This window comes from Podarcis cretensis (assembly GCF_951804945.1).
Source record: "Podarcis cretensis genome assembly, chromosome: 5".
In the NCBI taxonomy this organism is placed as follows: Eukaryota; Metazoa; Chordata; class Lepidosauria; order Squamata; family Lacertidae; genus Podarcis; species Podarcis cretensis.
The window spans coordinates 97107622-97120360 of NC_137174.1; the positions used below are offsets into that span (position 1 = coordinate 97107622).

The following is a 12739-nucleotide window of genomic DNA, read 5'->3' on the forward strand; positions in this document are numbered from 1 at the left end:
TCTGGGAACCCTTCAAATTCCCCTTCCTCATCTGTAGTCCCGAAGTGTTCCCTCCTAAACCTTGCCACTGGTTGTGGTTTACTTGGGAAACGCCGATGAAACGTTTCTATTAAAATCTCGTCTTTGACTTCCTCTGCCGGTACCCATGCGTTTTCTGACTCTTCCTCCCCCTCCCATTCTACCAAGTATTCCACCTGATTCCCCTTCCACCTGGAATCAATGATCCCTGCCACATCCATGTTGCGTTCTCTCTCTTCTATGACGGGTGTCCGGGTGACCTCCCTCTCATGTTCCCCCCACTCACACCCCTCTCTGTATGGCGACAGTAATGACCTGTGAAATACTGGGTGCAATTTCATGTGACTGGGCAATCGGAGTTTGAATGCTACTGGGTTGACCTGCTGTATGACCTCAAAGGGTCCCAACCGTTTGGGTCTCAATTTCTTACACCCTCCCTTGAACGGCAGTCCTTGGGTGGATAGCCACACCCGGTTACCCACCCTTATGGTTTCGCCTTCCCTCCTATTTCTGTCAGCTTGCTTCTTATATTCTTCTTTGGCTTTCTCTAAGTTGAGTTGGAGCTGACGGTGGATCGCTTCCATCTCTTCAACAAAATTTTCCGCTGCAGGTACACTCCACCTTCCCCCGCCCTCTCCTGGAAACGCCCGAGGATGACACCCATAATTGGCTAGAAAGGGACTCATCCCTGTGGACACGTTCTCCGCGTTGTTGTAGGCAAATTCTGCCAGAGGTAACCAGTCCACCCAATCCGTTTCTCTGTCCTTTACATAACACCTCAGATATTGTTGCAAAACCCCGTTTGCCCTTTCTGCTTGCCCATTTGTTTCTGGGTGCCTGGCGGTGGAAAAACTTACCTCCACATGCAACATGCTCATTAGTTTCCTCCAGAACCTAGAAGTAAATTGTTTTCCTCTGTCGCTCAAAACCCTCAAGGGGGCGCCATGCAACCTAAAAATGTGCTCCACAAACAACCTTGCGGTTTCTTCCGCTGTCACTGCATGTGAACAAGCTATAAAGTGGCACATCTTAGTTAGTAGATCTACCACCACCATGACCGCGGTTTTCCCTTTGGATCTCGGTAGATCGGTCATGAAGTCTATGGATACCATCTCCCATGGCCTTTCTGGGGTGGGTAAGGGTTCTAATAACCCCGCTGGCGCCAACCTCTCTCCCTTTGCTCTTTGGCACCTGTCGCATCCCCTGACATACTCCCGCACGTCCTCCCGCACCTTGGGCCACCAAAACTCCCTGGTAACCAACCACATGGTTTTGTGCTGCCCGAAGTGCCCCGCCGTGGGGCTGTCATGCAACTGCTTAAGCACCCGCCCTCTTAGTTCCCCACCTGGTATGTAGAGCGCCCCTTTGTAATATAGTTTTCCGTTCTTTTCCTCAAACCCCCCTGCGTTCTCACCTGTCTCCCTGAGTTCCCTAAGTTTCTCTTGGGCATATTCATCGTTTTCAATACCCTCTACCAGTTCTCTTTGCCCCACCAATGCCGCCCCACAAACCCAGTGGTCCTCTGAGATGATATGTCTTTCTTCCGCCCCTCCTTCCCCCTCCAAGTACTCAGGTTTTCTGGAGAGAGCGTCCGCCCTGACATTCTCAGCCCCTGGCACGTAGCGAATCTCAAAATTGAACTTGGAGAACTCTTGCGCCCATCTTACTTGTCTCTGGTTCAACACTCGGGCTGTCCTCCAGTATTCTAGATTTTTGTGGTCTGTCCGCACTTGAACCTTGTGTTGCGCTCCAATCAACAGGTGTCTCCATCTCTTGAACGCTTCGTGGACAGCGAGTAATTCTCTGTCGTACACTGTATAATTCCTCTCAGACTTGTTCAATTTCCTCGAGAAGAAGGCACACGGCCTCCATTCCGACGTATTCGCTCCTGGCTGCAGAAGCACGGCCCCCACCGCTCTGTCAGACGCGTCGGTTTCCACCCTCATCGGCTGCTGCAGATCCACGTGTAAGAGTTGTTCTTCCGAAGCAAACGCCCTCTTTAAACTTTCGAAAGCTCGCTGCGCTTCTTCCGTCCAGACAAATTTCTTCTTACTGCTGAGACAATCCGTGACGGGGGCTGTTAAATGGGCGAAGTTCTTGATGAACTTCCGATAGAAGTTTCCGAACCCCAAAAACCTCTGCACATCTTTCTTAGTTTTCGGTGGCCTCCATTCCAGCACCGCTTGCACCTTGCTAGGATCCATGGCCAGCCCCTTGTCCGACAGCCGGTACCCAAGGAATTCCACCTCCCTGGTGTGGAACTGACACTTCTCCAGTTTCACCCACAGCTGGTTTTCTTGCAGTTTGCTCAGTACTTCTCGCACATCTCGCACATGCTGCTCTTCATCCTCCGAGTACACCAGTACATCGTCCAAGAACGCAGCGCAGTTCTTGTACAGCAATGGTCCTAGTACGTGATTCATGAATGATTGAAATACTGCGGAACCCGCCTGGAGGCCGAAGGGCATAACGCAGTACTCAAATGCCCCCAAGGGGGTGAACATAGTGGCTTTCCACTCATCTCCCTTTCTCATACGTATCAGGTTATACGCCCCCCTCAGGTCCAGCTTGGTAAAAATCTTCCCTTTTCTCACCCGGGTCAGAATGTCATCGATTCTGGGCATAGGGAAGCTCACGGGTTCGGACACTGCGTTTAGGGCCCTGAAATCCACAATTAATCTCGGTTTGTCCGAGTTTTTTTTGTCTACAAAGAACACTGGACTACCCCCCACCGCTCGTGACTCCCTGATGAACCCACGCTTGAGGTTTTTGTCAATAAACTCCCTTAGCTCCTGCATTTCTCTGTCAGACATTGCATACACCTTGCCCACTGGCAATTGCGCCCCTGGAAGTAAGTTGATTTGGCAGTCAAAGGGTCTGTGCGGGGGTAGTTTATCTGCTTCCCTTTCGCTGAAGACGTCGGCAAAATCTGCATATTGTCGTGGTACCCTACCTTGTTCCATTGCTTCTATCTTTGCTAACGTGGCCTGAGTCCCTACTTGGCCCCCTCTTTCTGTGCAGTGTTCCATACAATGTGCTGACCCAAAGGAAACCACTCTCTGGTGCCATCCCACAAGCGGATCATGCAGCGCTAGCCAGCTCATCCCCAAAATGATGGGCGCTCCTCCCAACGTGGCTATATTAAACGCTATCCGTTCTGTGTGTCTTGTCACCCTCATTGTCATGGGGACAGTTTGCTGGTCTACTTCTCCCCCCAACAGCGCCCTCCCATCAATCGTGGTCACCTGCAGGGGATTTTTTAAAGGAATGGTTTGTATCTGATGGGCGGCTGCAAACTCCTTACTCATAAAGTTGCAGGAGCTGCCTGAGTCTAGTAACGCCTTCACTTTTAGTGGGTGTCCGTTTGCCAGCTCCAGCAATACCTCTATTACAAGAGCTGGTCTTGGGGGTTCTGGCGTGGGCACATTTACTGTTCCTTGGCCTGGCTGCTGTGCCCCGTCGGTGGCAGCCAGGCGTTGGCTTTTACTTGCTCCTTAGCTCCTTCTCCCTCCTCCCCAACAGCTCCCGCCATTCCTTGCCATTCCTTTCTTTGCGGACAAACTCTGGCAAAATGACCTGGCTGTTGGCAGAGAAAACATTTCTTGGCGCCTTTTCCCTCCTTCTTCCGCCCTTCACTGGGGTTTGAAATTGCGCGCGCGCGCGCGCTGTTCCGATTTCCATCGGCTCTGCTGGCAGAGAAGGCTGCTCTGGCATCTCTGGAATGCGGAAATCCCTCCAACGCTCCCCTTTCCCTTCCCGCTTCTCCAAGGCTCTGGCCTCCTGGCGTGAGCCTATGGCCAGCGCTGATTTAGTCAGAAGGTCCATAGACTTCCCCCTGGGCCCCCGGGAAAGTTCGTCTTTCACTGCCGAAGATAGTCCTTCTTCGAACAGCATTTGTATCGGTTCCGCTGACAAATCCCATCCTAATTTATGGATCAACATGGTGAACTCAGTCCAGTACTCACGGACAGATCGGTTCCCTTGTTTACACGCCATTAACTGCCTGCGCGCCACTCCCTGCTCAATCTCGCTGGAAAACATCAGATCCATGGCGCGAAAAAACTTCCTTGTGTCCCTTAGGGCTTCATTATTGGCTGCCATTAGTGGTCTCACCCAATCTCTGGCCGGGCCTTCGAGATGCCCAATCACAAAAGCAACCCTCGAATCCTCATCAGGAAAATCATCAAACTGCAGATTGAGGGCATATTGCATCTCAGTCCTGAAGGCTTGATAATTCCTGGGATCACCCCCAAACTTCTGCACCAGTCCTGGCACTTTCCTCGAGAGCTGGGCGGCTTTCCCCTTTTCTGCATCATGAGCCCTCCTCTCCTCCAACCTCGCCGTTTGCAGAGCTAACTGTACCTCCAACATCCTGTACCTTTCTTCCAGGCTAGGACCGGCTGCAGCTGCTCCCCCATCTCCGGCTCCGGCTGGGTTGCTCATGATGCCTCTCTTTGCACAAGCTGCTTTCAGGGACTGTCAGATTGCTGTGGTGGGATAATGAGCTGCTTGTGCGTTGAAACTCGATCCCCTCAGAGCTCACTCAGTGTAGTGAAACCCTGCCTTGAGAGGAGCCCTTGAGCATGGCTCCCTCAGTCGCTGGTAGAATCTGACAGTGGGCGTTTGCGGAAGCGTTTCCAACATAAAAGCTGTTTCACAGACATGCGCCTCCTGGATTCCCTGCGTGACAGTTTCCGGCGGGGGGTGGGAGTTCTTAAGGGCTGTTCTGATACCTCCTCGCTGTTCCCACTGGAAGTATCCCAGAGCCTCCCCTCCGACTCCCTTTCCTTTGGAGCTCTCGCACTCCCCCTACTGGTTCCCTCTTCTGCTGAAGAAGAGGCTCTCCTATTCTCCTGAAGCCTTCTCACCACCTGTCCTTCCGATGGCAGTTCCCTGACACATAGTAATACATATATTTATAAAGTCACATTTTCACATTCCATTATGTACCAACATATAGCCATTTCTTATTTGCTTCATATTTCTTGCCCTGTGTCTTCCCTCCACCACTGCGTGACTTCCTTGTTATTATTTTAAAACTTTATTATTGTGATTGTATTTTTGTATCTTAATAATTAAACATACATTCTTATATATCTGTTTAACTTAACTTTGTGAAATCAGTCTATACATATCAATAAATTCTTTTGGACATGTATTCTTCTATGCATTTCCATTCCTGTTTGAGATTTTGATTAGATTGCATTCTAATTGTTGCCGTCATTTTTGCTAATTCAGTCAAGTTGCCCATCTTTCATTGATGGTACTTCTACTTTTAGTGCATTATTATTACCTGCTTGATTCAAAACAGGTCCTTTAAATCACTCCAAATCTCACCGCTGGTTCCCAGTCAGATTAAACTTCACATATTAAGCAGAAGTTTCTATTTAGGAAATGAGATGAAGAATGAATACGGATGTCTGGCCAAGGTGTGTTTGGAAGATTAGACAAGGGGCCATAAGTTACCAAAACACTGCCCTGCTCATTGTGCCATGTCCCCAGGTTGCACATATGCTTTTAAGATTTTTTCCTGTAGCCATAAGGACTAGAATCTTGCTATGTTTTAAGAAGGCAGGAAGGAAAGGAGTCTTTGGGCGCCTGCACAGACGTGGAATGCAAAAGCCTTTGCCTGCTCCTGTTGCCTCTGACTTGCTCTTGTTTTGTTTTCGCAGGTGATACCTCCAGGTCAGCCCAGCTGGAGAGATGAGAAATACAGAGGCTGTTTCACTTGCCGGGTTTGGCAATTTGGGCACTGGGTGGAGGTGACCATAGACGACCGCCTGCCTTGCCTGGGGGGCAAACTCTGCTTCTCGCAGTGCCAGACAGAAGATGTGTTTTGGCTCCCTCTCCTGGAAAAGGCCTATGCCAAGTACGTGTGGAGGGACTTGCCCTGGAGGGGATTGCAAACTGTGTACCTGGCTGCACAGATTCACACAGCAAATTTCAAACAAGTCTTGGTTGCACTGAGTGTTCCTTTTGTGTGTGATCTTCCACACATCGAAGTGGTTGGAAGAACCCTGAAGGGGCGTAAACATTTGAAAGCTTTCCTGGCTTTGTTACTTTGACACTGGGAATTAATACAAAATGAGAGGATTTCCCTGATAATTCCCTAAGGGCAAACGGATCATCTTTTAGGACCGACAATCAGTCCATTGTGTTGCCTTGTTCCTCCTTGGGCAGAGCCAAGTGACAGGCCAGACATTTACCCTCTAGGGGCTCAAAAGGTCTCCTTAACTTCTGGGAGAGAAACGGACCCAGAAATCCCAGGAACTTGATTATAGGACGACAGTTCCTATTGTGACTTGATGGGGTTCTCCCAGTGGATAAAATCAAGAAAAATTATGCCCTGTACAGTTTTAAAACAAGCCACTGTTGAATTATGGGTTGTGGAATTGGCTTGTTAAACTGGCCAGGGTTTGTGATGAAACACCACTCCTGGTTCACACTCAACAAGAAGCTAAGATTTGGAGGAACTGAAAGGAAATGCTGGCCCAGTCCCTCTCCCAGCAACATGGGAGTCACTTGGGTGGGGAGTGTTTGAGCCCAAGGCCTGGCTCAGCCTCATTCCCATTCCTGTATGCAGTACTAAACCATGGTTTAGTGTTACATGCAAACGTGGCCTGTGGGTCCTTTGCAGTCCTTGTTTTCTTTTCCAGAATTGCCCTTAGCTGTGCTTTCTGCATAGTGAGGACTCTGAATTTGTGGAAAAGTTAGTTACCTATTCAGATTTTTCTAAACAAAAATATTTTCAGCAGGATTCTAAATGCTTTCCAAATCCGGTGCACTTATTTTTCTTCCTTACAAAAATAGGTGCGGATGACATAGCGTTTTCCATTCATGTGGATAATTTTGGCTGCTGGTGCCCAATGTATCAGAGTTGCCTGGTCTTGCAAAACACATCCGAAAGCTTCTAGCCACCAAAAATATTTAGTAGGCTTGACTCGCCTCAATAGTTCTGATACATTTGCCACTAACTGATGCACTAGTGGATTTCCCAAGGTTTGGCAGGGACTTTACATATTTTCACCAACTTCAGCTTTCTTTTGAAGTACTGGTATGATGTCCTGGAGTTTTTGTGTTTTCTCTCTCTAGGGTGCATGGATCTTACGAACAGCTCTGGGCAGGCCAGGTTGCTGACGCTCTTGTGGATCTGACAGGAGGCCTAGCGGAGAGGTGGTCCCTAAAAGACCCAGGCCGGAGCACAGAAAGGGAGAGGGCAGGCAAAGTTTTGGAGAAGGCTGTATTTAGGAGACTGATGAACTTGAAAGAGAAATGCGTGATGAGCTGCTCCGTCTTCAGCTCACGGCAAGGTAAACATGGAGCTCTTTAAAGCCTGTTCAGTCTCAGAATTTAGCTGGGCAAGAAGCCTGTGGATGGCCAGGCTGCTTTCTGAAATGCGTCTGTTGTAAGCAGTCTTCATTTTCAAGGTTTTGACAATCACACCTTTGTATTTCATTGCTGAGGTGCAGTTAGCATTCAAAACCATAATCTAAAACACAGTGCAGTAACCAAAAGCGTAACCAAAACCATTAGCAATACTATTATCCCAGCATAATTACTCTGGTTGCACTGAAGTTTTCGGCAAATAAATAGACCTTGAATTGATGCCTGGAGAAAGATAATAGGAAGGGGGTTCCATAAACTGGGAGCTGCCATTGCAAAGAGATGATGTTTGCATGTCTGTGGGGCATTTCTTCCCCTCTCCCCGGGGGTGAAACGAACGCTGCACATTTTTTTAACCACTGCTTGCCTTCTCTGCATGCCCAGGTACCAGCGAACTGGGGGAGTTCCACGCCTTCATCGTTGTCGACATGCAAGACCTCTCCAAAGTGTCCCGGAAGGAGATCATCCTGCTGCGGATCCGTAACCCCTGGGGGAGGCGTTGCTGGAAAGGGCCCTGGAGGGAGGGGTGAGTGGGCGTTCCACATGCCAGTTTCTTAAGGATGCCCCTGTGCCGTGCTTTTGTCCCTGCGTGGGTCTGCATCGGATGCCATTTGCAAACGCCATAAATGCTTCTTCAGGTCTGCCCTCAAACCAGGAAGCGAGTTGCTTATATCGGTTCGGGAGGATTCTGCATACATTGGCAGTGGTGGCAGAACTCTTAATTGCTCCATTCGCAGCCCAGTTCCCTTCTTTGAAGGGCTGTAAAGGGGGACATTGACGGCTGGTTGAGGCTGGTAGGGCAACATGCAGGGAGCCCAACCCTAGGTGGCGTTAGAGCCCAATGACAGGCAGAGCCATCTCATTCTAGTTCCGCCCCCATCCCTTCTGAACCTGACAAGGGCAACATGGAGGCTAAGGAGGAGGAATCTGACAGCCGAGGCCACCTTCTGGACTGCTTGGAAGTAAGGAGGCAGGCAGGTGGGGGCTGGCTGAGGTTGGTGGGGCAGTGCGCCCCAATGGGAAGAGGGTTATATTTTTGCTAACATGCTCGCCAAGGAGAAGACAGGAAATGTAGACCTACCTTTACTGCTTGTTACTGGCCTGTGTGCCAACAACCATTCTCGTCTTTCTGCTTCTGCGCCAATGAAGCATGGCAACTTTTTGCTCTTTCTGTCGGGCCAAACCAGACATAGAGTGGGAGATGCCCAGATAGGCTGCCTCTCAGGCAGGTGTCGAGGTGAGGAAGAAGACAGAGCCCCTTCCTCCACCTTAAGGACTTGTGGACAAGACAAACTTTCAGACGGCATACCTTGTCTTCTATACACCTCTTAAAACCACAGGAGCCGTAGTTCTCTGTTTCACCTGGGAGCCCAACTTGCCAGCCCGGTTGGCATTCAGCATGCTTGGGCAGATGCCTGGGGACCAGTGGTCTGGCAGGAGCCAACACTGTGCTTGCCCTGGCCTCTCTCTTGTGGGGTGTCATGGAGGAGCCATTTTAATTTCCCTTCCCCAGTGCCCTGGATGTAGCATTGGTCCTGGGGCATTGTGGGAAATTAAAATGGCAGCTTCCATATTAATTTCCCACTGTGCCTCAGAGTAACATTGCAGGGCTAGTTGAGGGGAAATTTCTATTTTGCTGTAGGGACTTAACCTTTTGTATTTCGTTAAAGTACCGTGTCCAGTGTTTCCCAGGTTTGGGTCTCCAGCTGTTTTGGGACTACAATTCCCATCATCCCTGACCACTGGTCTTGCTAGCTGGGGATGATGGGAGCTGTAGTCCAAAAACAGCTGGAGGACCCAAGTTTGGGAAACACTGAACAACATTGTGAATAATGATAATAGTACTACTACTAATAATAAATGTATCTATTATTACATTTATACCCCAACTTTCCTCCAAGGAGCTCAAGGTAGCATGCATACCTCTCGCCCTCTCCATTTTATCTTCACAACAACCCTATCAGGTAGATAAGGCTGAGACTGAGTGACTAGCCCAAAGCCACTCAGTGAGCCGTGCAGGGATTTGAACCCTGGTCTCCCAGCTCCTTGTCCGACACTCTAACCCCCCACACTGACATTCATTTTTGTCCTTGTTGCCTCTTGATCTTCAGTGGTCCAGGGTGGAGCCAACTGGACCCTGTGGTTGCTGCAGAGCTGTTGTCCCAGATCCAGGAAGGAGAATTTTGGGTTGAAGAGGAGGAGTTCTTTGCGGAATTTGATGAGATCATAACTGGGTACCCGATTACCGAAGAAGGACAGCTTCAGAGCCTTTACACCGGTAGGACACAAGGAAAGAGATGCGGTCTCTCCTTGACCCCAAATGCTGCTCTGGCTCAGTGATGCGATGTGTGCATACCGTATTTTTCGCTCTATAAGACACACTTTTCTCTTCCTAAAAAGTAAGGGGAAATGTGCGCACCGATCCCTCTTGCTCTCCTGGCTTCACTTCGCTGGAGAGGCACTGCGCAGCTTTCCCTCTCTGTGCAGCGCCCCTTCAGCGAAGTGGGAGGAAAATGGAAGGGGTTCCATTTCTTCTGCTGCTTCTCTGAAGGTGCGCTGCGCAGAGAGGGAGAGCTGTGCAGCGTCCCTTCAGCAAAGCGGGAGGAGAAACGGAGCACCTTCCGTTTCTTCTCCCGCTTTGCTGGAGAGGCACTGATCAGAGAGGGAGAGAATATTTTTTTTCTTGTTCTCCTCCTCTAAAACTAGGTGCATCTTATGGTCTAGTGCGTCTTATAGAGCGAAAAATGCGGTATTTTTTCCCATCTCTCCCCACAGACAGAGTGCTGAGCCACACGCAGAAGCTGTACGGGTCCTGGGTGAGGGGCCAATCCGCAGGTGGTTGCCGCAACAACAGCACCTTCCCCACGAACCCCAAGTTCTGGCTGAGGGTCTTTGAGCAGAGCGAGGTGTGCATTGCCCTCCTGCAGAAACACCGCAAGCACAGCACCGACTGGGCGGGCAGGATCCGCAACTGGCCCCGCTTAGTGGAAGCAGATCCCGCTTTAAACGATGGCATCCGAGGCAAAAATTACCATGCGGTGGGGCTCCACATATGGAAGGTAACAAGCAGCGTGGGTGGGGATCTGGGCCGCCTCCTTATACAGAATGTTTCTTTTTTAAAAATACAATTATTTAGTTTTTCAGTTTAAAGTTTTACAGTCAATTATCCAACAACCAGCAGAAAGACAAGATTCTCCTGAAATTCCCTCTTCCCCTTTGTGGGTCCTTTTGTTAACCATTTCCTCCTGCATCTTTTATAATAATCCAAAGCTTTTACATCTCCATTATATCCAAAATTCAAAATTAAACTACAAGTGTTATTCCAATTCTACTAATGAGTTTAGCTGTTTACAATGGTTTTTAAAATAGATTATAACACCCCCCCCATTCCTTGTTAAAATTTTGATTCCAAAATTCCTGATTTCTGATTCCAAAAAAAATGTTCAGTAACTGGAACACTCACATTCAGCAACTAAGCCGTTCGAGATCCAAGGTACGACTGTAGTTTTATCTTGTGAACTGCCCTGGAATGTATGGGTGGTGGGCGGTATACAGATTTAATAAATAATAATACTGTTGAGCACAAAACAGGTTCTCAGGTCAGATTATGGGGGCTTTCTTTGTATACATTGGGGTGGGTTCCTGGGGGAAAGCACAAACAGCTCTTTCCAGGGGACATGAATGCTTTGTGTTCCTGCTTTGTGTTTGCCTTGACCACTTGTAAGACTTTGTAAGACCTCTGCAGCACTGCCATTGATTTTCCACCTTCCAGGTCGAAAAGAAACAGTTCAGCCTCCCAAAGACCCTCTCTGCTCCTCCAGTTTCCAGCACCGTTTGCCACTCCTACAACCGAGAGGTACACCTGCATTGTGACCTTCCTCCTGGCTATTACCTGGTCATCCCCAGCACCTTCCTGAACGATGCTGAGGGCAACTTCCTGCTTCGGGTCTTCTCCAGCGGAAGAATCTCCCTCAGGTGCATCCAGAAGAAAGGAAATGCAACGTGGGGAGGGAAGGTGGTACATGAGTCCATCTAGCTCAGTTTTGCCAACTCTGGCTGGCAGCATCTCTCCAAAGTTTCAGACACAAGTTCTGTCCTGGAGATGCTGAGGGTTGGGAAGCAGGTGTTGTGACACCGAGCTTGGCAGTCTGTGTGAAACTTAGCTGCATCTTGAGATTTCCCACCCTGTGATTTAAATAATGGTGGGCACTGTTACTGCAAGTGCTATATCATAGAATCGTAGAGTTGGGAGGGACCCCAGGGGACATCTAGCAATGCAGGAATCTCAACTAGTTCGTACATGACAGATGGCCATCCAGCCTCTGCTTAAAATCCTCCAGGGATGGAGAGTCCATGACCTTCTGAGGGAGACTGTTCCACTGTCAAGCAGCTCTTACTGTCAGAAAGTCCTTCCTGATGTTTAGTCGGAATCTCCTTTCCTGTAACTTGAATCCATTGGTTCGAGTCCTACCTTCCAGAGCAGGAGAAAACAAGCTTGCTCCATCTTCTGTGTGACAGATACTTGAAGAGGCCGATCATATCTCCTTTCAGTCTCCTCTTTCCCATGTTAAACATGCCCAACTCCCCCAACAAGAGGATAAACTTTCTGCCGGTAGGAGCTGTTTGACAGTGGAACCAACTCCTTCAGCAGTTTATGGACTCTTCTTCACTGGAGGTTTTCAAACTAGAGAGGTTAGATGGCCATCCATCATGGATTCTTCAGCTGTGATTCCTGCATTGCAGGAGGTTGAACTAAAGGCTCTTTGGGTCCCTTCCGACTCTACAGTTCTATGAAAAGCCACTAAGAGGTTCCAAGAGAACCAGGAGGTGGTCCATGCCCCACTACAGGTCATCAACCAGTGCAGTTCCCCCTCCAAAATCAGGTCTTAAGCCAGGTTGGAGTGGGCAGGAGCAGGATATAAATTTATTATAGAGAAGCATAACATATCCAGATGAATCTCAATTTAAGGGATCACATATGGGTTTGGTGACCCAGGTTCTTCTTCTTCTTTGGCGATCCCTTGTAGCTGAGTAAGATTGTCTTCCATAAACATGGTTTTTAACAGTGAGTTCGTAAGTGACTGTGGAGGCCAATTCTGGATCCACACATCCTTCCACAGTGGGGACATTGGTTTCTGGGTGGGAGTTGATCATGGGGATGGTTTGCCAAGTATGCCTTCCTCTTAGCATGTTTCTCCCTTTCTTCCTGAGTTCAAGCATCTTCAAAGCCCATGACACCTTTGGTAAAGGCTGTTCTCCAACTGGACTGCTCGCAGGCCAGTGTTTCCCAGTTGTCAGTGTTTATACTACATTTTTTTTTAGATTTGCCTTGAGAGAG

At 49.0% G+C, this 12739-nt stretch overlaps 1 protein-coding gene and 1 long non-coding RNA gene across 6 annotated transcripts in view; one reads left to right on the forward strand and one right to left on the reverse strand.

Moving 5' to 3' along the window:
• The window catches only part of CAPN10 (calpain 10), a 33008-nt gene that overhangs the window by 10899 nt on the left and 9370 nt on the right, over positions 1-12739 (forward strand). For all 5 annotated transcript variants that reach the window (XM_079977920.1, XM_079977916.1, XM_079977919.1 and 2 more), the window contains exons 5-10: positions 5691-5887; positions 7111-7328; positions 7786-7927; positions 9513-9679; positions 10177-10460; positions 11174-11376. In XM_079977920.1, the coding sequence (XP_079834046.1) occupies positions 5691-5887; positions 7111-7328; positions 7786-7927; positions 9513-9679; positions 10177-10460; positions 11174-11376 (1211 nt within the window). The remainder of the gene's footprint in view (positions 1-5690; positions 5888-7110; positions 7329-7785; positions 7928-9512; positions 9680-10176; positions 10461-11173; positions 11377-12739) is intronic.
• The window catches only part of LOC307217252, a 73388-nt gene that overhangs the window by 4929 nt on the left and 55720 nt on the right, over positions 1-12739 (reverse strand). The gene's annotated exons all lie outside the window — the stretch shown is intronic.